Source organism: Mastacembelus armatus, chromosome 15 (assembly GCF_900324485.2).
Source record: "Mastacembelus armatus chromosome 15, fMasArm1.2, whole genome shotgun sequence".
NCBI lineage: Eukaryota > Metazoa > Chordata > Actinopteri > Synbranchiformes > Mastacembelidae > Mastacembelus > Mastacembelus armatus.
The window spans coordinates 15,774,861-15,800,850 of NC_046647.1; the positions used below are offsets into that span (position 1 = coordinate 15,774,861).

General features: G+C 38.5%; 3 protein-coding genes across 17 annotated transcripts; 2 read left to right on the top strand and 1 right to left on the bottom strand.

Annotated features, from left to right (window-relative positions):
* The first annotated feature begins 307 nt into the window (after positions 1 to 307).
* On the top strand, positions 308 to 1,836 carry sfr1 (SWI5-dependent homologous recombination repair protein 1). The gene is made up of 3 exons (XM_026308528.1): positions 308 to 920; positions 1,059 to 1,412; positions 1,505 to 1,836. The coding sequence occupies exons 1-3, from the start codon at positions 819 to 821 to the stop codon at positions 1,691 to 1,693; spliced, it is 645 nt and encodes a 214-aa protein (XP_026164313.1). The 5' UTR covers positions 308 to 818; the 3' UTR covers positions 1,694 to 1,836.
* cfap43 (cilia and flagella associated protein 43) lies at positions 1,736 to 24,765 on the bottom strand. 15 transcript variants are annotated; one of them, XM_026308514.1, is made up of 39 exons: positions 24,639 to 24,752; positions 22,565 to 22,596; positions 21,780 to 22,454; positions 16,647 to 16,743; positions 16,365 to 16,532; positions 15,995 to 16,145; positions 15,701 to 15,845; positions 15,475 to 15,557; positions 15,033 to 15,164; positions 14,778 to 14,894; positions 14,593 to 14,667; positions 14,316 to 14,464; positions 13,715 to 13,818; positions 13,387 to 13,536; positions 12,279 to 12,439; positions 11,999 to 12,163; positions 11,780 to 11,910; positions 10,448 to 10,613; positions 10,210 to 10,320; positions 9,479 to 9,556; positions 9,123 to 9,248; positions 8,930 to 9,034; positions 8,676 to 8,822; positions 7,985 to 8,176; positions 7,599 to 7,805; positions 7,322 to 7,408; positions 7,047 to 7,127; positions 6,118 to 6,246; positions 5,915 to 6,031; positions 5,575 to 5,682; positions 5,242 to 5,328; positions 5,076 to 5,164; positions 4,699 to 4,906; positions 4,145 to 4,377; positions 3,900 to 4,059; positions 3,513 to 3,677; positions 2,343 to 2,423; positions 2,119 to 2,269; positions 1,736 to 2,022 (listed from the first exon to the last, which is right to left on the bottom strand). In XM_026308514.1, exons 3-39 carry the CDS (start codon positions 22,408 to 22,410, stop codon positions 1,844 to 1,846), a joined length of 5,466 nt encoding a protein of 1,821 aa, XP_026164299.1. In that variant the 5' UTR covers positions 22,411 to 22,454; positions 22,565 to 22,596; positions 24,639 to 24,752; the 3' UTR covers positions 1,736 to 1,843. The 15 variants fall into 15 exon arrangements, 14 of the variants coding, with proteins under 14 accessions (XP_026164299.1, XP_026164300.1, XP_026164296.1 ...); XM_026308515.1 differs by having other exon boundaries at positions 4,265 to 4,377; positions 8,706 to 8,822; positions 21,780 to 22,596; positions 24,639 to 24,765; XM_026308511.1 differs by having other exon boundaries at positions 8,706 to 8,822; positions 21,780 to 22,596; positions 24,639 to 24,765.
* On the top strand, positions 17,445 to 20,031 carry LOC113131370 (glutathione S-transferase omega-1). The gene is made up of 6 exons (XM_026308527.2): positions 17,445 to 17,591; positions 18,180 to 18,288; positions 18,399 to 18,621; positions 19,072 to 19,173; positions 19,403 to 19,509; positions 19,741 to 20,031. The coding sequence occupies exons 1-6, from the start codon at positions 17,564 to 17,566 to the stop codon at positions 19,889 to 19,891; spliced, it is 720 nt and encodes a 239-aa protein (XP_026164312.1). The 5' UTR covers positions 17,445 to 17,563; the 3' UTR covers positions 19,892 to 20,031.
* Positions 24,766 to 25,990: the final 1,225 nt, after the last annotated feature.

The window sequence follows — 25,990 nt, forward strand, 5'->3', positions numbered from 1 at the left end:
CCCAGGGTGTGTAACATCATACTGCCAAGTACTGATGTTCAAGTCTAGGCATGATTATGTTATAAATCACACCTTTCTCCTCACGGCTGCAAAAAGGTAGGACATCGAAAGTCTCAAAGCAATCTTTAACTCTGTTGTCTTAAACAGTGAAGACAAAAGTCTGTAGGACTATAAATCCTTTTTTAAAAGATGACTCCACTGGTGAGAAGAGCTGAATCACAATATGACTCGTCCCTAGTAACAACCAGAAAACACTACTTCAATGCTGTACTTGACCACAGTAAAATTACCTGCTACTTCAATTCTTTATTTTGTTGGATCAGTGCTTTAAACTTAGTAAAACAATTAATCCAACATTGACCCATTGCTCTATTCCAAAGACGCTAGATTGGTGTTACTGTTGCTCATAAATTGCAGCCTATTGACTTGCATGTGTACTGTCTGAATTTTTTGTTTCGTTCAATCCTAAGTGCAATTAAATTCATTTTCTCTTTGACCCACTCCGTTTAGCTTCAACAACTACAGTTCCCATGATCCTCTCTGTTATCACGTCATTCAACTTTGTCCAATCATCGTCAGCGGAGGTTTTCTTGTCTAATAACAGAAAAGCTTGACAGGGATTTCAGTTTTATACGTTTAGTTAGTTCAAAGTATCTGCTGGTTGGTCACTAGAAACTTCGAAGGCGTCCATCAGTATGTGCTTTACTCGTTTGTGGTAGTTTTGGATTTTCTTAGCCGCTTTTTGTGTTCATGGAGTTAGCAAGCTAAGCTAACTTCACGTCAGTTTACATGAGTCTAAGTAACGTTAAGAGACACCGATGGAGAGTAATGTTACTCCTAAATCAGCCAAATTAAACCCAGAATATTCTTCATCCTGTCATTCTGTGGAGTCGAGCCCCTTTGAATACAAAGAGGAAACGGTAGGTTGTACAATTTGTTTGCATGTTGCTTATAAGGTAACGTAAGGTCAAGCTAAGTTAGCGCTAATGTGAAATGACTTTCAGACAAAACAACACGTGTGTGTCCTTGTCGCTGATTTGTCACGATCATCTCCACAGTGTCATCAAAAGCTGAGCTCCTCACTGAAGGAGAGGCTGAAGAGAACGAGGCGCTCCTTTACCTCACCCTTTTCTGTGGCCAAACGCCTTTGTGTTGTTGATTTGAAGGAGGATGATCAACAAGTTTCAGCAGATCCGCAGGAGACAGTTAACCCTCAGCTCATCAAGCACTGTGTTGATGTAAACAGTAATGAAGCAAAACTGGGGAGTGAAAGGTTTTCTGGACCCTTTTCTGAACCAGCACAAGGTCCTTCACAAGACTTTGCACAAAAACTAGACCAAGTCAGGAAGGAGGTTAAAGACAAGACGGAGACTCTGCGTAGACTCAAGATGGTTAAAATGTACAGAAGCAAGGTATCAGCTTCCTTTTATATAAAGGGCTAGATTTTGTTACGCAGACTGAAAATAGTCATGTAGTATGACACATTCCCTGTCTTTCTCCCTAGAACGATTTAACACAGCTCCAAACCTTGATTGACAAGTGGCGAAGTTGTGCTCAGGCTGCACTGTATGAACTCCAGTCAGAGGTCCCCATAGATGGACGAAAGGCCAGCCTCTCTGAGCTCATTGACCTCTTTGGTCTGGATGACAGCATTCTGCACTTTGACCGCACTGAGGAGGACTTCACTACCTAATAACATACTTAAAAACACAGTGTAGAAAAAGACATTACAAAGTCACTTTACTGTTTTATTTGTTGCTATTTGTTTCACAGTTTAAGTTGTAAAGTTTGTGTTCTGTTTACTTGAAATTACAGCAAATAAAATTATTTGTTAAAGAGGAAGCTATGTTTTATGTTTTAGCTGATCAAGTGAAGGAAAATTTTTCTTCATGAGACGGTCAAGTTCCCTCCAGAGGAAAGCGAGGTTTTCTGCCTGTGCTCGAGCAGTGTCCTCCAACTTCTTCTTCTCAACAATTTTCTGGTAGCGCTCCTCTCTATTAGCAGTCTGATTTTCCACTGATGCTAAACACGAAACAGTTACACATTATAAATCAGAACGGGCTCTAAAAACTCCTTTTGCCACGCCTTTTGTTTAATCAGATGTGATTGTTTTATTACCTATTGCTTCATAGATGCGTTTCCTCTCTGCCACAGCCATCTGCATATTAGATAGTTGTTGTTCTAAAATTGCATTGTCTGCTTTCATTGTTGCTTGCCTATTGAGCTGTTCAATTTTTTTAATGCGATGCTGCACACTCCGTAGATGAGTCTGAAAACAGAGTATGATGTGCATATCACAAGGGAAATAACAAGCCCACTGATAAGTAAGTAACATTATTTACCTTTTCCTGGAAACCAATGGTTTTTTCCAGAATGGAAACTTGCTTGGACACAGAACTGTCTCGATCTGTGTTGTGGAGATACTGGGAATAACAGGGAATAAGTACATTTTTATTGCATTAAGTGTCTCAGAGAGAGCTTATATCAAGCATCTACTCTGGCTATTTTGATAAAATATCCCACAAAAAATTGTTCATTATAAAATGTTGAGGATTGCTCAGGATAGATTTGTTTATATTCAAAGGTTTAGTCTCAGGAGCCTGAACAATGGCAGGATGCTGCATGCCACGCCAAAGCAGAACTCTACCTGAACCTTTTGCCAGAGGAAACATGGCATTCAGGCTTGAAAATGTGTTGTGTGTGTGCCATGCTCATCGACTTGTTGAAAATGAGATGATGGATGACTCATTTGATCAGTATGTATTTTTGCATTGCTCAATCACCACCACCCAGTTATTTTTTTCATTTTATCAACTTATGGAATTTCTTCTTTTATGTTGTGGAATAAGGTGTCAGTGTTTTGAAACAACAAACAAAGTACCTTCCTGTCAACATTTGGGATATTTAACTAGACTCCATGTTCACACCTTGTATTTGCAGTCAAATGAAGCAAAGAATCTTTTCTTTCTTGGAATTTTAAATCAATACACAAACATAACAGATAAAAAAAAAAAGTAAAGTCTAAGTAAAGCTTTCCACCACTTTACACCTATTTTTTAAATTTTAAAAAACACAAAAAAAAAAGACAAAAAAAAAAATGGGAGGGGCACTTGTGAATAGGGTGTGTTTCTGCGATAACAAAAGATCATCAGTCTGTACTCGGGGATGGTAACAATTTTCTGCTTGCAAAACATCTGATGCTGCCAATACCAAAATACCTACCTTTATATCACTGACTGAGGTCTGGCCAGAAATGTTAACAGTGCACCCCAAATCCAGATGTTTCATTTCCAATTCAAACAGATGTTAAAACTTTTTTTTACACATAATTACCATGTTAGATGGGTACTCTGAAACTTCTATCCACTATTCTGTAGCATAACTGCTAATACAGTGTTATTTAGTTCTTATCCTCTTACTTAGGCAAAGTATTTGACTGGTATTTGATAATAAACAATGTCAAAGTAAAATGAAAAAGTAAAAAGGGTGTGTTATCATCTCATTAAACTCACATCCTGTTGCTCCTCAGAGAGTTGTACCTCCTGGATGGACCTTGCCTTGTTGTTGAGGTCCTCTATTTGCATCCTCATCATCTTGTGCTCCCATTCCAACTTGCAGATGCCCTTATGGACATTTTTGCATTTCACCATCAAGGCTATCTTCTGCGCTCCAAACATCTGCTCATACATATATAATTATTTGACAGGCAGATTATCATAAGAAGTGTATTTGACCACCATTTGTATGTGTAAAATCTTGTAACCTTTTATCAAACAGAACATTTTTTAGTTTTCTATGACAGTATTAGTATTTAGATCCATCATAACATAAATGCTTGCGTGTTTTCAAGCATTACTGGCACAAGAAAAGCATCTGTGTGTCTGTTGGTAAAGGCTGACCCTGATGGTACTGTTGAGATCCTCCACCACACTCCTGTTTTGAAGTACAGAGTCGGTATAGTCAGCAGTCAGGTCTGTGGCCGACACCTCCACCTGGCCTTGTTTGAGTAGGACCTGGACCATAATGTCCTTCTGGAAACGATTTTTCTCCTTATGCAGACTAGAAAAAAAGTGGGGAAAAAACATCACAAAACAAAAATCTTCTACAAGGAAATGTAACAGAATAATTAAGATTTATATTTCACCTTTTACTATTTTCTGTTATTTGAGATCTTTTATGGCCAAAGATTAAAGGGAAGCAGACAGATTTATGAAGTACAGTGGCAAACATCAACTTATGAGAATCAATAACATCACCGTCATGCCTTTCAAGTTCATCAGTGAGATTTTTAATTTCCTCTTGAGCAACCTTATTTTCATTTCTCCTCTTCAGCAGGAATGCTTGCATCTCAGCAAGAGTCAAAGCGCTTACTTTTACCTGCATAGGACATGTCCAACAATGAGAGGCCAACTCCAGATACAAAACAGATACATTCAAGTAATTGGTAAAGTATTGGGGATATTATAAAAAAGTAAAAACATTTGAAAAAAATGCAACGATGAAGTAAATCAATGTAAAGCTCTGTCCTTGCTGATAATTAATAATAATTAACTACAAAGATTTTCCAGCAAGTTTATAAAGAAATTATACAATGTTATTCTAATTAAAATTTATTACAAACATTTAAAATGGCTGTGTACATGTAGTATTTTAATGGTGTTTGTTAAAATATAAATCTTGTCAGTGTCCTCACAGTACCTTTTGTTCACACTCTACTTTAGTTCTACGGACAAGACAAAACCTCTCCCAGATTGATGGGTTCAAGCCTTCTGGCATATTCTCTGGAGCATCCAGCTCCTCCATGGCCTTCAGCATTTTGCCAAGTGCATCAGGAGCCAGGGAACCACATAGACTCTGGTCTTTAAATGGGTTGGGGTTGTCAGTCTGGGTCCTTATCTTTTGAACCCTGAGGTGTAAAAGACTGATGACAATACAGCTCTTTCTGCAGGAGCTTCTATGTAACTTATAATTCATAAAGTAGATGTTAAATCATGCAAATGACTACACATGAAGCTATGAATCAGAACAACTCAGTTATATTTCACATCTTTAATTAAACTGTAGGTATTACAAACCTGGGTCTACGCTTGTACAGCTTATATAGATGATCAACCACATGGGCTGGTACATCAAGGAACTCCTTCCTGAAGTCTTTGTCAAGAACCTTGGAGGACATGAACGATATATTATGTGCACAGCCATTAACAACCAATGATTCCAGTATTTTACCAGCAGGCTTACTTTGTTCTCAGCTACAACGCTGTCATAGGTCTCCTGAAACAATTCAAGTTCTTCTTCATGTCTCTTCACCTCCTCCTCAATTTCATCCTGTCAAGAAAATGCCAGTCCATATGAGGACTTTGCCTTGTATGAGAAATGATGACTGGAAATCATGTGTACTAATTAATGTGCACAGGTTAGCTCTTGCACACATGAGTGATGAGAAGATGTTATACTGGAATTTGGAAGAACACCCCTAAGCTTCACTCAGGTATCACAAAAAGAATAAGAAAACAGAATCTGAAGTTGGCAGTCATAAATTCTTTCAGCATTAGTGTGCAAGAGTTTTCTGACCTTGTATGCCAATGTCTTTTCAAGTTTGAGCTTGAGCTCCAGCTCTCGATTTCTCATCTCCTCTTCTATGAGGACTGAATAAACGAGGTAAGTAATCTTGAGCTCTTCCTGTAAAATACATCCAAAACAACATTACAGAGGATTTTCTTAAGATGTCACATACACAAGGTATCATATCTCCTAATTATGTCAAGGAAGACACCACAGACAACAGAGAGGGACCTTCATTCTGCATGAGGAAAATGAGAAAAACTAAAGGAAAATGATGATGCAGACTTTATTCATGGGTTTGCCATGTGTCCCATTCATGCAGTGCATGTGTGTGTGTGTCCTGGCTCACCTGATATATAGCCATTTCACATTTCACTTTCTCAAACAGCTTTGTTAAAGTTTCATCAAACTTCTCGGTTGCATCCCTGGTGGATGCCATCAGTTTTTTCATTTCAGTTTCCAGTAACTGCAATTACATTGGTATATATTCCCTGATCATAAATTAATTCTCATTATATCAGAACGCAACTCTGAATGTGTCATGTGTAATACCTTCTTGTATTTCTCTTTCTCCTCACTCAGGGATTTGGTTTTCTTTTCAAACTCTTTATAGACATTTTTCTCTTCCTCACTCCATTGAACCTCAGGTTTGGTCAAAACAAACTCAGGCGGAGGTATTTCCTGTGGAGTAAATTCAATAGAAACTATGTGCCCTTCATGCTTATTTGTCAAATTCAACTGACACTGTCTAGAAAAAATTAAAGGAAAAAAAACCACTAAAACATAATTTGCTCAAAGGGAGAAAATTAATGCTTTGTGAGTGTTAAGTAGTTCATTTTGGTGCAGTAAGCTGAAGCATTTTGTGCACATCAGGAGAAATGCAGTAGATAGGGAAGGTTTTTTCTGCTTTTTTTTGCCTTTATGCACTATAAAATAATGGTATGCACAGTCTATGCATGTCATTATCTAATTACATGAGAAATGCACATCTAATAATAAACAAAATCCAAAACTAATCTACATGAGGACTATAACTAGCAATTCACATTATTATTACATATGACAAAGCAAATCAAGTCTTCACATTTGAAAAGTTTTTTTTCCCCATTCTTGCTTTAAAAAAAACAAAAAAAACAATCACTTATCTGATTGACTGTGGCTGTACTTTACATTTATATAATTTCTAGACAGATTGACACCTGACAATTTAGAAAAACCTTCCTAAGATCCTTTTTACATTAGCCTGGTTTCCACATTTTAACTGACACAAAGACTGTTGTCTGCAATTCAATGTGTGTAAAAAACATTGTGCAATTCAAATTCTGTGTGTCACTCAAAGTGTCACTCAATTAAACAAGCGAGTAGATAATATTTCACAAAGAAAATGTCTACAGTACGATATGGTATAATACAATACACCATATATGGAAATAAGCTATTACAGTAATAATGCTTTAACACAAATGTGAATGTTTACTCACCATTTTCAATATGTCATCTTTTTTCACTTCAAGTACTCCATCCATCATGTCACTGAGACCTCTTTCCCTATAATCATCATCCTGCAACAGATAAAAAAAAAAAACAACTAAACTATTTTTATTTATGACTTGCTGAATTGTGAAATGACTGTTAGACATAGTCATACTGTCATCAATAATAATCATAGTTTCAGTAATTGCATATTGAAGTATTTGAAGAATTTGTAAATAACAACAAAAAAGAATGGAAAAACACATTTATTATGGCAGCATACTTTGGCAGCCAAACGTCTTTGCTCTTCCAGCTTTTTCATCTGCTCCTCCTTTTTCTGTTCTGGGGTGAAGTACTTTTCTGCTTTTATCTAGAGTGTGACCAAGATGCATATCATTCTGGTAAACTGTAAAAAACATCTCATGATGATGGTAACCACATAGTATTTCACATTGTGGTAAAAAAAAAAAAAAAGAAAGTAGTGCAACATGTATATTTTGTTTGTTGAACTTTAAGTGAACTCTGAAGCTATTTAGATATTTCATGAGAAGAAAAGTAACCTCAGAGTCATCCACAGTGAGCAGCCTCTCTGGCCACTCACTGTCAGTCAGGCTGGGCTCCCACAGCTTCTCATTCATGTCCAGCTCCATCATGATCTCCCTGATTTTTCTGTTTCTGTCTCTCACACGGTTCAGCTCCTGTACTTTTTGCCTGTGTACAGCCTCAAATTCAGTGTTGAACGCCATCCTAATGCGATAAATCACACCCTGCATTTGGAGTTGAGGGAAAATTGGCAAAGAAAAATATTATTTATGATCATTATGGAAATAATCATCTATGACTGAGTTTTCCTCCTATTCTTCTAGAATGTTAATTTTGTGTCTTGATTTCTTTTTCTCTACTTTATGTAATGTTTGCTCTTTGTTTAAATATTTAGCACAAGCACCTGCAGCAGAATTATCTGGTTGATCCTCTGTTCTGTGGTTAGCAGGCTGAACTGATCGTAGATGTAAGGATTTAAATATCCTAACTGAGCGGAGAAACTTCCCACTACAGCAGCACTCTTCTCCTTGTGGTCTTCCTCCCCCTGCTCTTCTTCCGACCCACTCGCTGTGTTGGAACTTTTCTTTTGGCTGCTCTGTAACAGTTAAAAAGTGGAGACAAATAGTTTGAATGATAGGGTTGAGATAAACATTGAGGATTGAATCTGTGGCCATAAGATTATAAACTTTATCCTAGAAACATTGCAGTGATGAGAACTATTGTAACAACTTGCTTCTGGCCACAAAGCCATAAATCTAGAAAGGTTTCAACACAGATGGACTGGCATGTATTCAAGCATTTTAAAAGGTTAAAATGATGAAAGGTCAGACGAAGAACTGTCATTCAAACCTAAAAATTATTTTCTAACAGTAAACTTGTTTTAACTTGAACAGTTTTGCCATAAGGTTATTTCAAGAAAAAGCCAATACATAGAAAATGCTACATTAAAAAAAAAAAGTATAACTTTACATGTTATTTTCTCTGACCTTGCACACTGCATTTCTGTTTCACATTAAAACACAATGTAAACATATCTTAATCATTCCCACACACCACATCTGCTTTCTTTCTACAGTGTTAATCAGAATACACACCTCAGAGTCCAGGCCTTTAGTTTTGCTTACATGGCAGGCAGCTTTTTCGAGCTTTCTCATATTCTGAACCCTGTGAAGGTCCTCCACCTCTTTTTCTGTTCGTTCTTTTAGTGGGTAGTTCTTCACCTCATGTTTGGAGTGAAAAGCCTGTGGCAGAGAAACAGAAGTGACTGATCATAAAAAGACCACATCATACTCTACTAATTAAAAAAGTAACAACTGAATGAGATATCAGTGCTTCTTCCTAATCCTACCTTAAGGGTTCTCCCTTTGAACTTCATAGAATCCCAGCATTCCCTCTTTAAGACATCATGGAGGTAATATTTTGCTATAATATCCCACTCGATTTCATTTCTCACCTAGAATATGACTACATTAAGAATCATGACCATCAGGACCTCAAAGTTACATCTAAGATTCACTGCTTCATGTTTGTGTGTGTATTACCTTAGTAACTTCCTGCCCCACCATGGCCTCCAGTCTCTTTTGCTCCTCAATATCCAAGTTGAACTCATGTTGTTCCAGATGCTCAATATCTGGAAGGTTCTCATTTTCATGCATCATTTCCTGGATCTGGCAGTCAATTAAGTATAGTTAGTACTATGTCATATGACATAGTTGTATTGTTAGAAAAAGATTTGTGAACAATTTGATACCTTTTTACTAAATAAAACCACTTCCTAAGCATGTTTAATGATATAATATTTGTACTTAAGATGCTTTTTGGGCTGCTATTTTGTGAGCACAAACCAAAGAGAATGATTTCAAGTAAAGACAAATAAATTATATGTATTAAAGCTCACCGTATCACTCAACTCTTTGATGGTTTTCCTCAAATTTTTCTTTGTCTCAGAATATTGTTCATTCTCCTCTTTTATAATCTGTTCAACATATACAGATTGAAAACAGGGAGATGTTTGAAGTTCAGAAAAACATTGAATCAGTTCGTATCAATTTGTGTACAATTATGTCAACTTCCTAAGGATTACAATACCTTCCCAAGGTTCAGGAAAGGAAACCAAGGACAGTGTGTTAATAATAATAATAATAAAAGCAATAATAATATGCTACCAATATATGCTATCCAGCATTTCATCACTCAACGTGATGCAGCTTTACACCTCACTTTTGAAATTAGAAAGCATAATGGAGCATAAAAGCAGGCTGGAAAGTGCCTCTGCCTTTTTCCCATGTGTGATTGTCAGGCGGTGCAAAAATGCCACACCTTCAATATCAATTTGTTGTTATCAAAAAGCTTGGTCAGGTGACAAAGTACTCATTTTATTTTATATACTTTTATCTGCCTCAGACCTCTTTAGCGCTTGCTAATTTGTTGATTTTTTCATAAATGTCAACAAATCAAGCTGTCGCACAGAGAAATTGTGTGCCAAAACCAACATCTGGCACTAAGAAAAAAAGGACACTTTCACAATCCTCCACCTGTAAAACCACAGGAACACAACAGAAGATTCTAAATATAGATATCCAAATCTTTTGCCATGGCCACAAATATTATAGCATGTTAGTCACTGACCATTTCTCGCCTGCTTTCTAGCCAAGTATGGTGTGAAGGTGGAGTAAACAGCAGGCTGTTATAACTGTTATTGTGCTCTGTCACATTCAAAGTCTCCATTTCATTGCTGACCTATAGAGTGTTAAAAATAATAAAGACAACAAAATGTTCATTTATTTTTGACTGAATTTGTTTTAGATTAGCATACCTAATAAACCTGTTTTAGTATTTACAAAAATGTAGAAAGAATATAACTTACCACAATATCTCTTGATTTTTCAGTGCCAGCTGGAGGTTCTTGACCCCAATCAGGGAAGCCAATGAGGACAGGGTTCTCTGTATTGAATATATTCTTCAAGGAATTAGCCATAAACTGGCTATACCAGGTAGCTTTGTCATCCTTACCACGATCTTTACACTTAATTCTGTTTGGACCCATAGAAAACATATTAGGTATGCAGAACAAGAGAGCAGATAGAAAAAGGCATTTGTAAAAGCAAGCCATTCAGCCTTTAGATGGAAATTAAATTAGTCATAGAGTTGTTTCCTTACAGGGATTTTTTTTCTCCACTAAAAAAAAAAAATCTATCAATAGGACAGACCTAAAAGCTGTATAAAAAGTATAAACTGCTCTGTGCATAACTTAGTGTGAGACAGAACAAAATGTATCAGTAAATTGCAAAATAATTATGAATGATCACCTAACTGTAGCACAGAAAATCTTGAAGGATAAAGCTGGCTAAAACTACTCTACATTTTTGTGATTGTAATAAATTTGCTGTAAAACCAAAACGAACAGTCCATTGCTCAATCTCTAAAATTTCCAACTTCCCTACCCTATGTGGTATTCAACACTAAACCCGTTTGCTTCTACTGCAGACATGAAAAGGGATCACAAACATATATGTAGTTGCTTTGGAAAACAGACTTTCTAAACTATTACAAGAACAGGAATAAATACAGCTTTTGTTGGAGTTGAGTATATGACACTAAATCAAGAGAAACTACAATGCTTTTGTTGACGGAAACTGTCACCCATGGTAACAGTGGGACTCAGTTATGTTTTTAGTATCTTTAGACAATAAAGCCTCTCGATGACACATATGCCATATCATGCTTTGGCTATACAGCATACTTGGGTGATTGGTTTTGGTCTTTTAAATGCTTTCTGGAAATAAGAAATAAGCAGCCATTAAATTAAACACAGGGAATTAACAACGGATGCATAAAAGAAAAACAAATAGTTTCTGTAACAAAACAACTGAGTTAAAAGATAATGCAAAAGTGCTAAGAACTAAGGAAAGACTAGAACTTTAAAAGAAATCTTTAAAGCATGCAGGAGCACGTGTAGGAAATGTTGAATATGAGTAAGATAAGATTCAGTGGGGAAATTGTGATGTATTGGATTGTTGTTTTTCTATACCCCTTTGACCCACCAATTCAATCGTATTTATTTACTGTTATAAGGAAAAATACAGTTTAACATACACTATATCAAACTGTGTGAAAGGAACATCATTAATGAGAGCTACAGTTCCCTCTGCTGTTCACAGCTGTGCATTGTGTAAGCATTACAGACTGCTTATTTTACCTGAGATTAGTGCACACAAGAGAGCCATCTTGAAAGCCAGCAGTAAGGAGTGTCTGGCTGTCTGCAGAGAAGGACACACTCCGAATTCCACCAAGACGGCATGAATGACATTGCAACTCAATGTACCGTTCCTACAGGTGTAACAACAGCAGTGTAATTAACAGCACATGTGGGGACAATGTAATTCAACAGTTTACAAGAGTAAGAGTAAGCTTCTACCATGGAAGCAGTTTCTCTAATACGTAGTAGACCATCTCGGCCTACAGAAGCCAGCCATAGCTGATGAGGAGACAGAATGAGAGAGGCAGGGCCCAGGGGATGACCTTTCACCTCCTGCTCTGCTTTCAACTGTACCACCTGTTGACTAGAGTGACCATCTGTGTCCTGAAAGCAATAATCGGAGAATAATAGTTTCATATTTGTTGTTACACAGAACAGGAACACATAGTAAAGGCCACTGTTTTTTTTCCCTTTTGGTTGGGATTAGGCAGCAGCAAACCTGGGGTAGCTGAAATCGCTGCAGAGTTTTTCTCCTGTGGCAGTAAGCAAAGACGTCATCTACTCCAAGAACACAAGATTTAAGTGGATGAGACACTTCATATGTGGACACTTTGAAGATGTCAGTAGACAGACAACCATTGCGGTCTACACCATCTGGACCTGAACATCATAATATATAAAAAAAGAAGTAAATAAGTGATTATAAAAGTTGAATTTCTTTGGTCATTAGATGTTACTATTCGTGAATAATAACCATGTAGCTAGAACTTTTAAAAAGATATTAGAATTAAGTTTTTTAGTTTTATCACTATAGCTTGGCACCACGCAGAACTGCTGCCACAAGCCTGGCTGAATGTTTGCAATTTGTTAGAGATTTTTCTGCCTCATAATCTGTGTTGCTTAACGTAGCCTTTCAAGATTCTGTATAAATAAGGGGTGTGGTTTTGTAAAGTGCGTAATCATTGTGCTTTCTTTCTAAGTGTTCATGACAACATCTAAATGTTTGACTAAAAATATTTATTGAATATGGTTGCCTCCTTGAAAAGTAAACTCAACTTTACTAGTATAAAGTATCAGAATAAATCATTTCCAGCCAACAAAAGCAAAAAGCAAGTTAATTCCAATGCAATTATTTACTACTTACAAATTTCTTAAACTTATGTAAGTGTGATTGTGGTTTAATATCATTAATCACTCATTAATCAGCCTTTCATCACCCACAGGAAATTATTCATCAGCTACCAGGTATAAAAAGATCTTGTTTTTTGTTCAGTAATTCAACATCACTCCTCCCATGACTAAAAGGGACCTCCCTGGCCTCTAGCTGCTTTAGGTCAGTATCTCCACATGAGTAATGTGTCACACATACCCTCAGTTTGCGGCCCCCACCAGACTGTTCAGGGAAGTAATGAGAGCTGCAGATCCTAATCTCTTCTCTATTATTAACAAATCTCTCTCCTCAGCATGTGTACCAGATAACTTTAAGAAGGCTTATGTTCTCAGTCCTGATGAATAAAAAAATAACTTCTGACCAATTTCAAAAAAATACTCCTAATTTCAAAACATCTAGAGAATAAATGGTAAATTAATTGAATTCATCAATTTACCTGCAAGGTACCTTGCAGGCAGAGTAAGCAGTGTGAGCAGGCTACCATCATGACTTTTACCCTCCTTCCCAGTGCATAGTGCAAGAACTTTCACCTTCCCAGAGTCCCTGACACACTGAGTAGAGAGTGACAAAACGAATCCAGGAACAACTGGAAAAGAAATGACAAAAGCTTGATCTTCCTCTCGAAATTACCAGGTTAATTTCAACTTACAGCATAATAGTAATAAACATTACATAAATATATATTATAGAAAATATCAGCTAAAATGACATGTAGTATGTACAGATGAGCAGTAACATATACAATAAATTAAAAAGACAATTACCTGTGTATCCTATGACTGAAAACCTCTCTGATGGCTTTGCATCTAGTACAAAGATATGTGTATCTGAGCCACCAGTGAGAAGGTATTGCCCCTCTTGATCAAAACTGCACAATTAACACACACACACACACACACACACACACACACATTTGTACAGATATCTTTGTGATGACATTCATTGGCATAAGACATTCCCTAGTCCCTTACCCTAACCCTAACTTAGACTTAATTCTAACTTGAACTCTAAAATTGAGTCTTAACCGTCCAATGGGTTTTGGAAACTGACGACCAGCCAAAATATATTCATTTGCCAAAAATTTCCTCAGTCCCTATGTCTAAAACTCAAACTGGTTCTCACAAACATACAAACAAACTAACCACTTACAAACACATACAGAAAAACACAACATATAGTAAATATTAAGAAAAGCCTGCAATCAATTAATGTAACATTTTGTTCTTTCCTGAGCAGATGTATGAGAGCAGCTGTCCTCTCTGGGTGTTATGGGGAGTCTCAAGCCTCTACTTCATAAATGTATGACAAGACCCTGTCTTAAGTACACTGTAAAACTGTGGTATTACAGGGATAGAGGATACTTGCACTAGGTGATCCACAGGAATGTGGTAGAGGTGAACTTGGTGCACTAGGCGAGGCTGTTGCTCCCTATTCAGGTCAATGAAGAGTACACTTCCTGAAGTTGTTCCTACAGCTGCGTATTGTGCAATCGGACAACAGGCCAGACTTGATACCTATACAAACACACAACTGGTTTGAAGTTTATTTCTAGTTTGTTACCTTAAGAATATCACATAAGTCATTTAACAATACATCTATTAATACAGCGCTGCAAAAATGTTCTGAATGTGGTAAATCTGACCTCAGCTTGAAGATACAGCGAACCAAGGCAAATGCCATCTCTAGAACACAACTGCAGTTCTCCAGAACTCCTCAACTGCAACAAACAGTACAATCACAGACATCACTTTTCACTCAAAAGACTTTGACTTAATTATACATGCCACCACAAGACACTGCAACTCTTTAGCAACACAAATGTTTTACCAAACAAATGTTCTTGTTAGTGTGCAAAAATGCAGCTGCCACAAAGTTGCCACTGAGAAGATCCAAGACCTTCCTAATCTTGTCTGACTGGGTTGAGCTCAACAAGTAGATCTGCCCCTGTGGATTGTGAAAAAAAGATTTACATTGCCAGTCTTTTCCAATATGACCTGTCTCAAGTAATTTGGTATTATTTGGTGGAATATTGTGTGCTTTTATGAACAATAGGCCACACTGTGGCGCTTTTTAAGTACTTACTGAGTTAGAGGCTAAAAGTAATGATTCATAGTCAGGGGAGAACTTCACAGTTGTGACAGGTGCTTCTAGTTTCCATGTTTTGGCGATGTTGATTTGTGTCCCTTTGATTTGCAGACAATGAACCACACTCCCCTGTAAAGCATGCATTAAAATTTGCCTTTAAATTGAAGTAATTGAGAATTCCTGATGTCTTAAAATTACAACTCAGTGTATTTTCTAATATATATGTGTATATATATATTTTTTGTTTTTTTTTTTTAATATGTGTATATAAATGAAAAAGCACATTGAGAATGGCTGCAGAGCAGTCAAATTCTTTTTATGTGAAAACATACTTGGCAATAAAGAGAATTCTGTTTCTGATTATTCTTTATCAAATTTTGATGGTGTCAAACCCAATGAGTCAATGAGGTGATAGTGTAAGAGATGCCTGGGCTTGTACCTTTTCTATTGTGATCAAACCATTCTTGCTAAGGGTTAAACCTTGAAATTTGCTTTGTCTGAGTTCAGGGATGGCATCAGTAGCTGAGTAAAAGTGAAACACAAAGCAAATATCACATTTCTCTTCTGATGCCAAATAAAATTATCTTAAATGGAATATTTATATGAAGGAGTAGAAATATTCCCAGTAAATGATCTCCCACATTCCAGTGTCCATGTTTGTTTACTTGTGGGGTTGAAGAGCACTGAGACAGAGAGGCTCTCTGGGTCAACGAGGAGCAGAAAACCTTGAGCGCAGCCTACATAAAGCTCTGATGTGGCTGTCCAGCAGATGGCAGTAGGAGTTAGTCTGGCTTTACTGCAGAGTTTAGCCTGTGTAAAGAGATTGAGTTGAATAACAGATGACATTTTGTCTTTATGTGCCTTATAACAGTTTTCCAACAAACAGAATCATACATCTAAAAATCAGAGGTACATCACGAACACAATCATATTAACTGGTGAAGAGAGTAGGACAATACCACAATACTCTCTGCTTTGTCTCCCTTAAGCCCTGAGATGGCTGATGGAGGCATCTCTGGACCAAAATAGGGCAGTTCGTCACTGACAGAATGAGAGGTGTGCACCAGTTTCTCAACAAATGAACCATCAGTTGCTGGAAGCTCGATCACACTGCAGTGCAACAAATATGACACACACATAATATTGTTTTACACTATTATCTAGGTTGTTGTGTTTTTTTTACTCCCCACTGCACGTATTGCACATAAAGAATAAACATATCTAGAGTGCCATAATTTATCAGTTAAATCACATGCAAGGCACAGAAAAGCTCATGTCCATATGATGAAAATGTTTAACTACTTTCTTGTACAGCCATGTGTGTTGTACCTTGATTTCAGGACATGATGGTCGGCACTCTTTTCAATATTCCAGACAGTGAGGGATGTAGTGTCCAAAGCACAAAGCTGAAGCCAGTTCAGAGGGTTGAACACCAAAGAAATGACATCCTTCCCAGCTTGTGGTTGTTTACAAATTGGTTCAGCATTTTCCCAGTTCCTGCATCACGCAGCCATGATGACAGTAATAGTCAGTTGTTGCTCAGCCTAAATAAACACAACTGAAAATATGTAGCACACAGTATGAGGCAGTGTACTGCTTTCAGTGGCTTACCACACTGTTATGGTGTGGTCTGGAAAAGAGGAACAACAGCCCAAATAAGGACCACCGTGACTTAACGTTAGAGATGTGTAGTCCAGTTGTGCTGTTCCTAAATGAAGGAAAATAATGACTTAGGATTTGTTTAGGAGAAAATAAATGCAGCAGAGTTGCATATACACAAATAGCTACCAGTCAATACATCCTGCAACAATAATGAACTCAGATATTACTTGGCATCACTTTACCTTTAAGTTCATTCTTCAGCTGGAGTTCAGGAAAAATATACACAAATATGGATGGAGATAGCTTTTGCTCTGAGAAAGCAAAAACCCTGCTGCTGCCGTTGGCTGTCAATGCACCAATGCCTCTGCCAGAACTCTGAAGAACACTTCGCGTTTTTGTCTCCAGATTCAGGAAACAGATATTACTCCCACATGTGTAACAAATTGTGTCATTGTCCACGAACTCGATACTCTTATCTGTAAAACCATGTGTCCACCTGAAATGAGTAAAATAAACTGACAAACATTAGCTAGCCTAGCTAACTGCTGTGGATAAAAAGGTGATAAAAGCGCTGCATGTACAGGTACTGAAGATAAACAGACAAGTGTACTTGTAGCGGTGACATACCTGACTTCCAAACTTCCTAACTCATCCATTTAAAGACGAAAATAAAGGCGCACACAATAAAATTCAACTTTTCACAAACACGAACAAACAAACGGGAGAGTCGTGTAACCCTGGTAACCAAAGTACTCCTTAGAAACCATGTGGCCATATCATTGGCCGAACCTTTAGCCGACACACCCACACCGGAAGTGTAGTCTAAACATCTGCTAAAAAAATATATCTGACTTATATGCAACGTACTGACCGTTTCTTCCAACACCATTTTCACACTGGTGCCTGTCACTACCTGAAGTGGAAACATGTCTACTGAAAAGTGCTTCGACAAAGGTAAGACGTACAGTCGTTACTTAATTACTTATATAGAGCGTCTTGTAGGTGATTAGCTCGAACATTAGCCAATAGAGACAAGTCAGAGGAAACTGAAGTTACGACCGACTGATCTTCCGTCATTTGCACCGACTGTTGTGAATGGGTCTTAGATACCCCAGTTAAAGTCTTAGTGTCAATAAAAACCTGATTAATTATGAAAGCGCAAACTTTTCTCCATCCAGACAATATCTAGCTTAAATACTTCAGAGTGGAAATATTACATAAGTAAAAGGAGTAAAACTACATTATCAGTACTCAGTCTTTGTATTTTCAAAAGTCTTTTTATAAAAGTATACTATAATTTGCATGTCCAGTGAAAGACTGACCAGTTTATGCTGCACACAAACTAAATTCAGAAACTGGTTGCAATTGGATATGGAGCACAATACAACAGGGGAGGAAAAACAGTTTAAGTAATATTTATATTACTTGCTTATAAGCAAATGTTAATGGTTACTTTCACGCATTAATGGTAACACAAAATCAAACACAAATCTGCATGTTCTCCTAGTTGCAGTTGTCATGTATTTTTTCTGTTTTATACAGGAAGTGCTGCACCTGGCCCAATCCCCAAGGGCCACATCAGGCTTTACAGCATGAGATTCTGCCCCTTTGCCCACAGAACCAGATTAGTGCTGAATGCTAAAGGGATCAAGTAAAAATACATGTTGATTATACTTTGTTACAGCAGCAAAAACTCATAACATTCAATTCTTGTAATCTTTGCTATTGTTTAAAATTACAGAACCAGTTTTTGTCTTTCAGGTATGAAACCATCAACATCAACCTGAAAGACAAACCTGAATGGTTTCTTAAAAAAAATCCCTTCGGCCTTGTCCCAACACTGGAGACATCTGTTGGCGAGGTGATTTATGAGTCTCCCATTACCTGTGAATATCTGGATGAAGCTTACCCTGAGAAAAAGTTGCTTCCTCCTTCTCCTTTTGGTAAAGCTCAACAGAAGATGATGCTGGAGCATTTTTCTAAGGTATCTTAAAGGAACAGTTTTATTTAAACCAGGGCTGGGCAACCCACATTCCTCAAGGGCTACTGGCCTGCTTGTTTTCCAGGTGTCTTTGCCCTACCTACTGCTGATTGACTGAATCAGCTGATTGAACAAACCTGATTCAGGTAATCAGAAGTGGCTAGAGCAGGGATAGCGCTTGAGAAACTTGGTTTGCCCACTCCGATCTAAACTTTGGAGTTTCACTTTATGCTCTACTCAAAAACACCAGTCCTCACGGGCCACTGCCCTGCTTGTTTTCCAAGAGTCCCTGCCTTACCCACGACTTATCACCTGGATTGGGTGTGTTCAGGCAGTCAGAAGCTGCAAGGGCAGCAACAGTTGGAAAACAAGCAGGACAGTGGCCCTCAAGGACTGGAGTTTGACACCTGTACTATCATCAAATAATCATATTAATGCCACTGTTTTCTGCAGGTAGTGCCGTACTTCTACAAGATCCCTGCTGGGAGAAATAATGGTGAGGATGTCTCAGGTTTGGAAGCTGAACTGCAAGAGAAGTTTGCCAAACTAAATGAGGTACATTAAGTTCAGTGCTCATGTTTCTTTAGACATTACCTAGACATCAAGCTAGTAAAATCAAAACTGTTATTGTAAACTGTTTAAATGTAAGTCTTTTTTTTTTTTTTTTTGGTAACCTGCTGATTTTAGTTTAGAAGAACATATTTGTGCCCATCTTCAATGACTGTACCTGTCAAGTTTAAATCATTTTATGCACCACTGAATAATATAATTTTTATTTTTTCAGGACCTGGTTAATAAGAAGACCAAATTCTTTGGTGGTGAATCTATCACAATGATCGACTACATGATGTGGCCATTTTTTGAGAGGCTGGAAGTCTTTGAACTGAAACAGTAAGTAGTAATCTCTCAGCATGTTTAAAAATAAATACATTTTATTTATGAAGCATTTAAAGATACTTTGGAGAGAACAAAATACTACAGTACAAAAGTTAAGATCTGTAACATAGAGTACAGGAAACACAGCAAGTCCTCTTTGTTACCTTTCCTTCATGACATCTAATGTCACATTCATGATTTGTACTTCAGTCTTGGGTAAATGATATGAGTCCTTTGTCTTTTCAGCTGCCTTGACAGTACACCTGAACTGAAGAAGTGGACAGAACACATGTCAGAGGACCCGACCGTCAAAACCACCAGGCTTAGTGTGGACACCTACAAGGGCTTCTACAAGACTTACATTCAGGGGAAAGCCAACTATGACTATGGCCTGTAAAAAATGAGAAACCAAAACCTTAAACCGTCCATTTATGTTCACATTTTTGACCATTGGTTTTCTGGAGTAATGTTTATTTTTCAAACTTTGATGTAACAGGGGAAACCATGATTAGTTACCATTAAAAGGATATACTTGAAGGGAGATGTGTTTTTGTTGGACATTTAACAGTTTGTTTTGAATGGAAAATAAGTGATCGTTATAGTGAGGCTTGGATACAGTAATCTTATGACTCAAGCTACTTTTAATGATGCATATCAGAGTGTGGAACTTTTTAATTATAAAATGTGTAAGTAATTACTCTGGCCTGGATCAGTTTTCTGTCTGCTTTACAATAATCAAAACACTGCATTAAGTCCTATTTTATAAATTGGAGTTTCACCAAAGAACTTGGCATCAACATAGTGGCACTTTAGGTTTTCATCTCTAATGAGCTTTAAACATTGAATATTTTAATAATGAGCAAGACTAAACTTTATAGCTGCCATCACAGTTGCAACCATATAAATTAAAACAAAAATGTTTCTATACTAATTCTCAAATGAGACCAGTTTAAACCTGCATAATTTGAGAGGTATTTCTGTTTAAGTTTCAAACTGCCTTCAGGAGAAAAAGAGCTTTGTCTTTTTTTCAAGTCAATGCATCATTAAAATGCATCAGAATTATTTTTCTTCATGTAGGTTGATGTTGCTTCTTTTAGAGGCAAAGAACTACACCTTTTTATACTTTTAGTACAAATAATATGACAAAATTACAGTACACTATTTTGCTACCTGTTACCTTACTACCTGAAAAAATAGAACAAATATAACGTATTGGCTTGAGACAATATTCTTAATACACTTGTTAACTTTGCAAGTGTACAGAGAGCAATACTAAAACCACTACACTTCTAAATATCAGCCACAATTCAAAAAAAAATATGTGCACCTTCTATTAGTAACATTTCTTCTAGTAACACTGAATGATATTTAAAGATCTGCTAGTGCTAAAAGAATAATTCAGACACTGAATATGGCTAATGCTCAAAAATTTTCATCTAAGGAGTGATGTAAACCTCCATTTGTTAAGTGAGGTGTGTACTCTTGTATGAGCACAGATGCATTTCTTAACATCTCCTGGAAATGTTTCATTGTTCCTGCATAAAGCTCTTTGTGCAACACCAGAGACCTGAACAGATTGATGGGCTCTGCCTTGCGAATTATTTCAGGAAGCTGGACTTCTGGTGGCACTTTACTGTTTCTAACCAGAACATGATGTAGTCTCTTCTCCTGAAGGCTCCTCTGCAAGAAGCTAAACACATCACGAAGCCTGTGCTCCATGCTCTCCATGCCCCACAAAGAGGGCTTTTTACTCAGCAACAAGTGCAGCACAACAGTTTTTAAGTGGTAGTTAGTGAGGGCACTTTTTCCTGTTAGCCCTGTCTGCTTTCTGTGTAGGAAAGTAACAACCTGAAGGCAGTGTAAATGACAGGAATTTTGTGGTAGGCGTTTAGCAAAATGTTTCAGTAAATTCCTCTCGTAGACAGCAAAAGAGAGGGGCCAGTATGGGTCTGGAGAGCTGTCACAATCTGATGGAAAATGTGAGACGAAATAAGCATCAGTATCCTCCAGCTGAACCACTGGTATGATGTTCATTACAATGACTTTCCCTGAACGTAAACGGATTTTCAGAGCGCCAGCTGCATCCAGGTTGCGAAACGTGACCTCAAAGTCATATTTGTGAGAGATGCGTCCCCATGCTTTGGTTACAGAGATCTGAAACCATTTCATGACTTGATCTTTGGCTAAGAAAGCTGTGTTCCTGGAGCACAGCAGTTCATCAGGACTGTGGTCCACTATGAGTGTGTCAACATCCTTGCTATGCAGCAAGCAAAGCATGTCCTCACCCAGATTAGCAGAGTCACAGAGACAGTCCTCATTCTCCCCAAGCTTGGTCACCTTTATCTTGCCACATCCTTGCATGTCTGGAGGAATGTCACTGGAGGAGCTGCACCACAGATGGAAATGGAAAGAGTACGGCTCTGGAGGCGAGAAAGGCACTAAGAGGTCACACATCAGAGGTTTGCACACCTTCCAAAACTCGAACATGCTTCCAATCCCAACAAAATCACCGACTTCCATGTCTGCCTCCCTGTCACATACGCTTCTGAGCGATTCTAGCAAGTCATCAGCAAGACCCTCAACAAACTCCCTCACCTTCCCGTTTTCATGGGCTGAAGTGTAAGTGCATTTATCACAGAAGTTGCGTAGGATATCCTTATCTAGTACCATCGTCTTCACGGTGATGGATCCACTCTCTGAAAATATGTCTTCATCCTCAGCGGGCCGGATGTCAGTCTCAGAAACATCCATTCTGCACATCTCGATAATGAAGAATATAATAAAAGACACAGTGCTCCAAAAGTACCAACTATAACCTCCCTCTGACCTGGTTTCTTCCTGCTTTGAGTCCAGCTGGGAAAGCTCTCTCTCCAGCCTGACCTGTTCCACTTCCAGCCTCACCTCGTGCTCCCGCATGCGAGCAATCAGCTCCTCATCCTGGTCCAGGAATGTGGTGTTCTCTTGGGGAAAGAGCAAGGGATGGTTTAATATGGCAGCGGCCACTACCATATACACTTTTGCAATGGCCCCTTGCATCTTCAGCGAACTTCTAGCATACACATTTAAGCACCTCGCAGGCTCCAGGAAGCTGCAGCTGAGAACCTGAAACAAAAACATAAATTGTGGTTTTATTAAGAATGCAAATGAGACAAAAATAAGCATTGTTCTACTCAATACAATTATATAAATGAATGAAAGTAAGTCCAGTTATTACTGTATAGGACTCCACTCATTAAGGTTAAGCATACTTTGTATCTCTAAATATAGAAGCAGTGGGTTGAGTGACGCACTCATCCAGTATCAGTCTGAGCAACATGGCAGGAAGGAACACTGAGCCCTGTAGAAGAGCGGTGCTCCTCTCTGATATCCTGTTAACAGTTAATCCAAAATAAAATGAACCAACCTTTTCTAAAGTGCGTTCTCATAAAGTTTGTACACCACTCAATTCAGGTTCTGAGTGAAACAGTGGAAACCACTCACATGGACATTATTTTCTTCTTTCCTAAACGCAACTGTATAAAGGACAAGTAATGTCATATATGTTACAGAAGAGGAAATTACAAGCGTCTTGCTTATGTTTCAAGTTTTTAATAGAATTTAAAGAGACAACTGCACACACGTAAACTACTCTGGTGAGGATGGTACGTGCTTCTTTAACTGCCATCATCATACTTGCCAAAATGGGCTTATAATGACACTTCCTCTGGCAATAAGACAAATGAGAAAAAGGAAGCACACATTATGATCGCAGTGCAACACCATGAGATTGTGAAGCGTTTGGTGAGAGCTGAGTAGCAGTAGCCTAATGGCAGAATGTTTGAGGCCAGAGTCAGGAAGACTTCCCATGACTTATTCACTGGGATGCTTTCCAACATTTACATGGCTCAGGCCATCCAAACAAACATGAAGCCAGGGAGTTTTGCTGCCACAGCCTGACTTGGTCTGGCAGCTATCAGTAGCTTACAGTGGCTAAGGCTAGCTGTATTTATTACACATTACAATGCAGTACAAGTGAAACTGCATTAAAACATGAGTGAAGTAAATCAGTGAAATATATCAGTGAAATGTTGATATTATTAAAGTGACTTTATGTACTGACACCTTAAGCAGTGTGTTGAAGCTGACCTTAAATTACATTTCACTGGGTAGTTTCAACAACAAAAATACATCATATTTTATAGTGAAGATGTAACAACAATTAATTGACACAAAATAATCTGCAACTACTTGAATAACCAAATCATTATTTCAGTCATTTTCAGAGCAAACCAAAAAAAATCCTATTTAGAGTCACAGGGATCTGCTGGAGCCTATCCCAGCTCTCTTTGGGTGGAAGGCAGGGGTACACCCTGGACAGGTCACCAGTCCATCACAGGGCCACATAGAGACAAACAACCTCACACACTCACACTCACTCCTATGGGCAATTTAGAGTCACCAATCAACCTGAGATACATGTTTTTGGACTGTGGGAGGAAACTGTAGAACCTGGAGAAAACCCACACCAGTACAGGGAGAACATGCAAACTCCACACAGAAAGGTCCCTGATGGGTTTCAAACCAGAAACCTTCTTGCTGTGAGGCAACAGTGCTTACTACTAATCCACCGTGCTGCCCTGCATAACGGTCATGAATCATGTGAAACACTTTATATGAAACAAATGTATCTGTAACATATCCAGCAAGTACATTTAGATAAATGTATAGGAGTAAAAACTAAAGTATTTTCATTTGACAAACAAATAGCATTTAATGTAAATAAAGTACAGCGTAGGTCGCTGACTGCGTCAAGGCCTCATAGTAAAGTGATGCAGTTCTGACACATTAATTGCCTGCAGGTCCCTCCTCAGTTGACTTGGCAACAAAATAGTGACCGGGTCATCGCGGAAATGTGGCCGCAGACAAACATTATCCCAGACGCATGAGTCACTTCACAGTCTGCGCTTTAACAAACGGCACAGTGTTTAAAGCTTTAAAGTAAGAAAAGCACCTGAAGTGAACCCGAGAGAAAGTAGCAGCACTAACGTTAGGGCATAACGTGGGCAGCATAAATGTTTAGCAGCTCGGACTCGCTGTTTCTCGACCCATAAATCCACAGAGGTAAACTTAAGAGGCATGCGGTGTAAAAAAGTTGGTTAATTTACCTTTAAGTGGGTTCATGTTTGACAAATGTGTCGGGGTCTCCAGTTGGACGTGTGTCTTCGTCAAACTGACGCGAACAACCAGGAACCAACGTGAGAAAGAGTTTCACAGCCCCCTTTTTTTTTTTTACACGTTTCCTGACTGTGCGCTCCACCCATGAAGCCTGACACCGCCCAGCTTCCTCTGCTCAACCACATCACGGACAGCAGGCTTTCAGGTTCAGCAGAAAAATATCATGAAAGGTGTGAAAACTAACATGTTGCTAGTCTGCATTAACGTTAAAAAGACTTCATATTTCAAAATAATACCGAGGTGCTTCAAAAATAAATAATGGAGATTTTTAAACATCTCACAATTAAGAGATAATATAAAGTCATTTAACAGGAACTGAAGCACTTCTGACCTTGCCTGAGAATAATCAGGTTTTTAAGATTTCTCCAGTATCAAAGTAATTCAGTGATAGTTGTAAGTACATCCAATAGAACATTACAAAAAGGGCCCCTTCATATCTCATTTGGCATAATTCATTTTCCAAATAAATTATGTTTGTTGGATTTTTTGAGCAGCATGGTGGCTAAGTGGTTAGCCTCACAGCAAGAAGGCCCTGAGATCGCAACCCGGCCTTTCTGTGTGGAGTTTGCATGTTGGCCCTGTGATGGAGTGGTGTTTTGGGCATGTCCCACCGGGAGGAGGCCCGGGGAAGATCCAGGACACGCTGGAGGGACTATGTCTCCCGGCTGGCCTAGGAACGCCTCGGTGTCCCCCCGGAAGAGCTGGAGGAAGTGTCCAGAGAAAAGGAAGTCTGTGTATCCCTGCTTAGGCTACTGCCCCTGCGACCCGGCCCCGGATAAGCAGAAGAAGATGGATGGATGGATGGTCTACAAAAATGTACATCCATCCATCCATCCATTTTCTATACCCGCTTTTTCCTGAATCAGGGTCACAGGGATCTGCTGGAGCCTATCCCAGCTCTCTCTCGGGTGGAAGGCAGGGGTACACCCTGGACAGGTCACCAGTCCATCGCAGCAAAAATGTACATGTGGCCATCCAAACTTGTCAGCATGCATCTTCAACAGTTAGTCATCATGGATGAGGATTGTTTATATCCATCCATCCATCCATCTTCTATACCCACTTTTCCTGGCTCAGGGTCACGGGGATCTGCTGGAGCCTATCCCAGCTCTCTCTCGGGTGGAAGGCAGGGGTACACCCTGGACAGGTCACCAGTCCATCGCAGCAAAAATGTACATGTGGCCATCCAAACTTGTCAGCATGCATCTTCAACAGTTAGTCATCATGGATGAGGATTGTTTATATCCGTTCCTTAAAATTATAGATCTCCAATCCAACACAA

Excerpts from the sequence above, each read along its gene's own strand:
- sfr1 (XM_026308528.1), top strand. The coding sequence starts at position 819 with ATGGAGAGTAATGTTACTCCTAAATCAGCCAAATTAAACCCAGAATAT. Across the intron at positions 921-1,058 it reads TTGAATACAAAGAGGAAACG|TGTCATCAAAAGCTGAGCTC; the intron begins GTAGGTTGTACA and ends TCATCTCCACAG. Across the intron at positions 1,413-1,504 it reads TTAAAATGTACAGAAGCAAG|AACGATTTAACACAGCTCCA; the intron begins GTATCAGCTTCC and ends CTTTCTCCCTAG.
- LOC113131370 (XM_026308527.2), top strand. The coding sequence starts at position 17,564 with ATGTCTACTGAAAAGTGCTTCGACAAAG. Across the intron at positions 18,289-18,398 it reads CTGAATGCTAAAGGGATCAA|GTATGAAACCATCAACATCA; the intron begins GTAAAAATACAT and ends TTTGTCTTTCAG. Across the intron at positions 19,510-19,740 it reads GAAGTCTTTGAACTGAAACA|CTGCCTTGACAGTACACCTG; the intron begins GTAAGTAGTAAT and ends TTGTCTTTTCAG.
- cfap43 (XM_026308510.1), bottom strand. The coding sequence starts at position 22,530 with ATGCAAGGGGCCATTGCAAAAGTGTATATGGTAGTGGCCGCTGCCATA. Across the intron at positions 14,895-15,032 it reads TACTTTTAGCCTCTAACTCA|GGGCAGATCTACTTGTTGAG; the intron begins GTAAGTACTTAA and ends CACAATCCACAG. Across the intron at positions 10,321-10,447 it reads AAAAATCAAGAGATATTGTG|GTCAGCAATGAAATGGAGAC; the intron begins GTAAGTTATATT and ends AACACTCTATAG.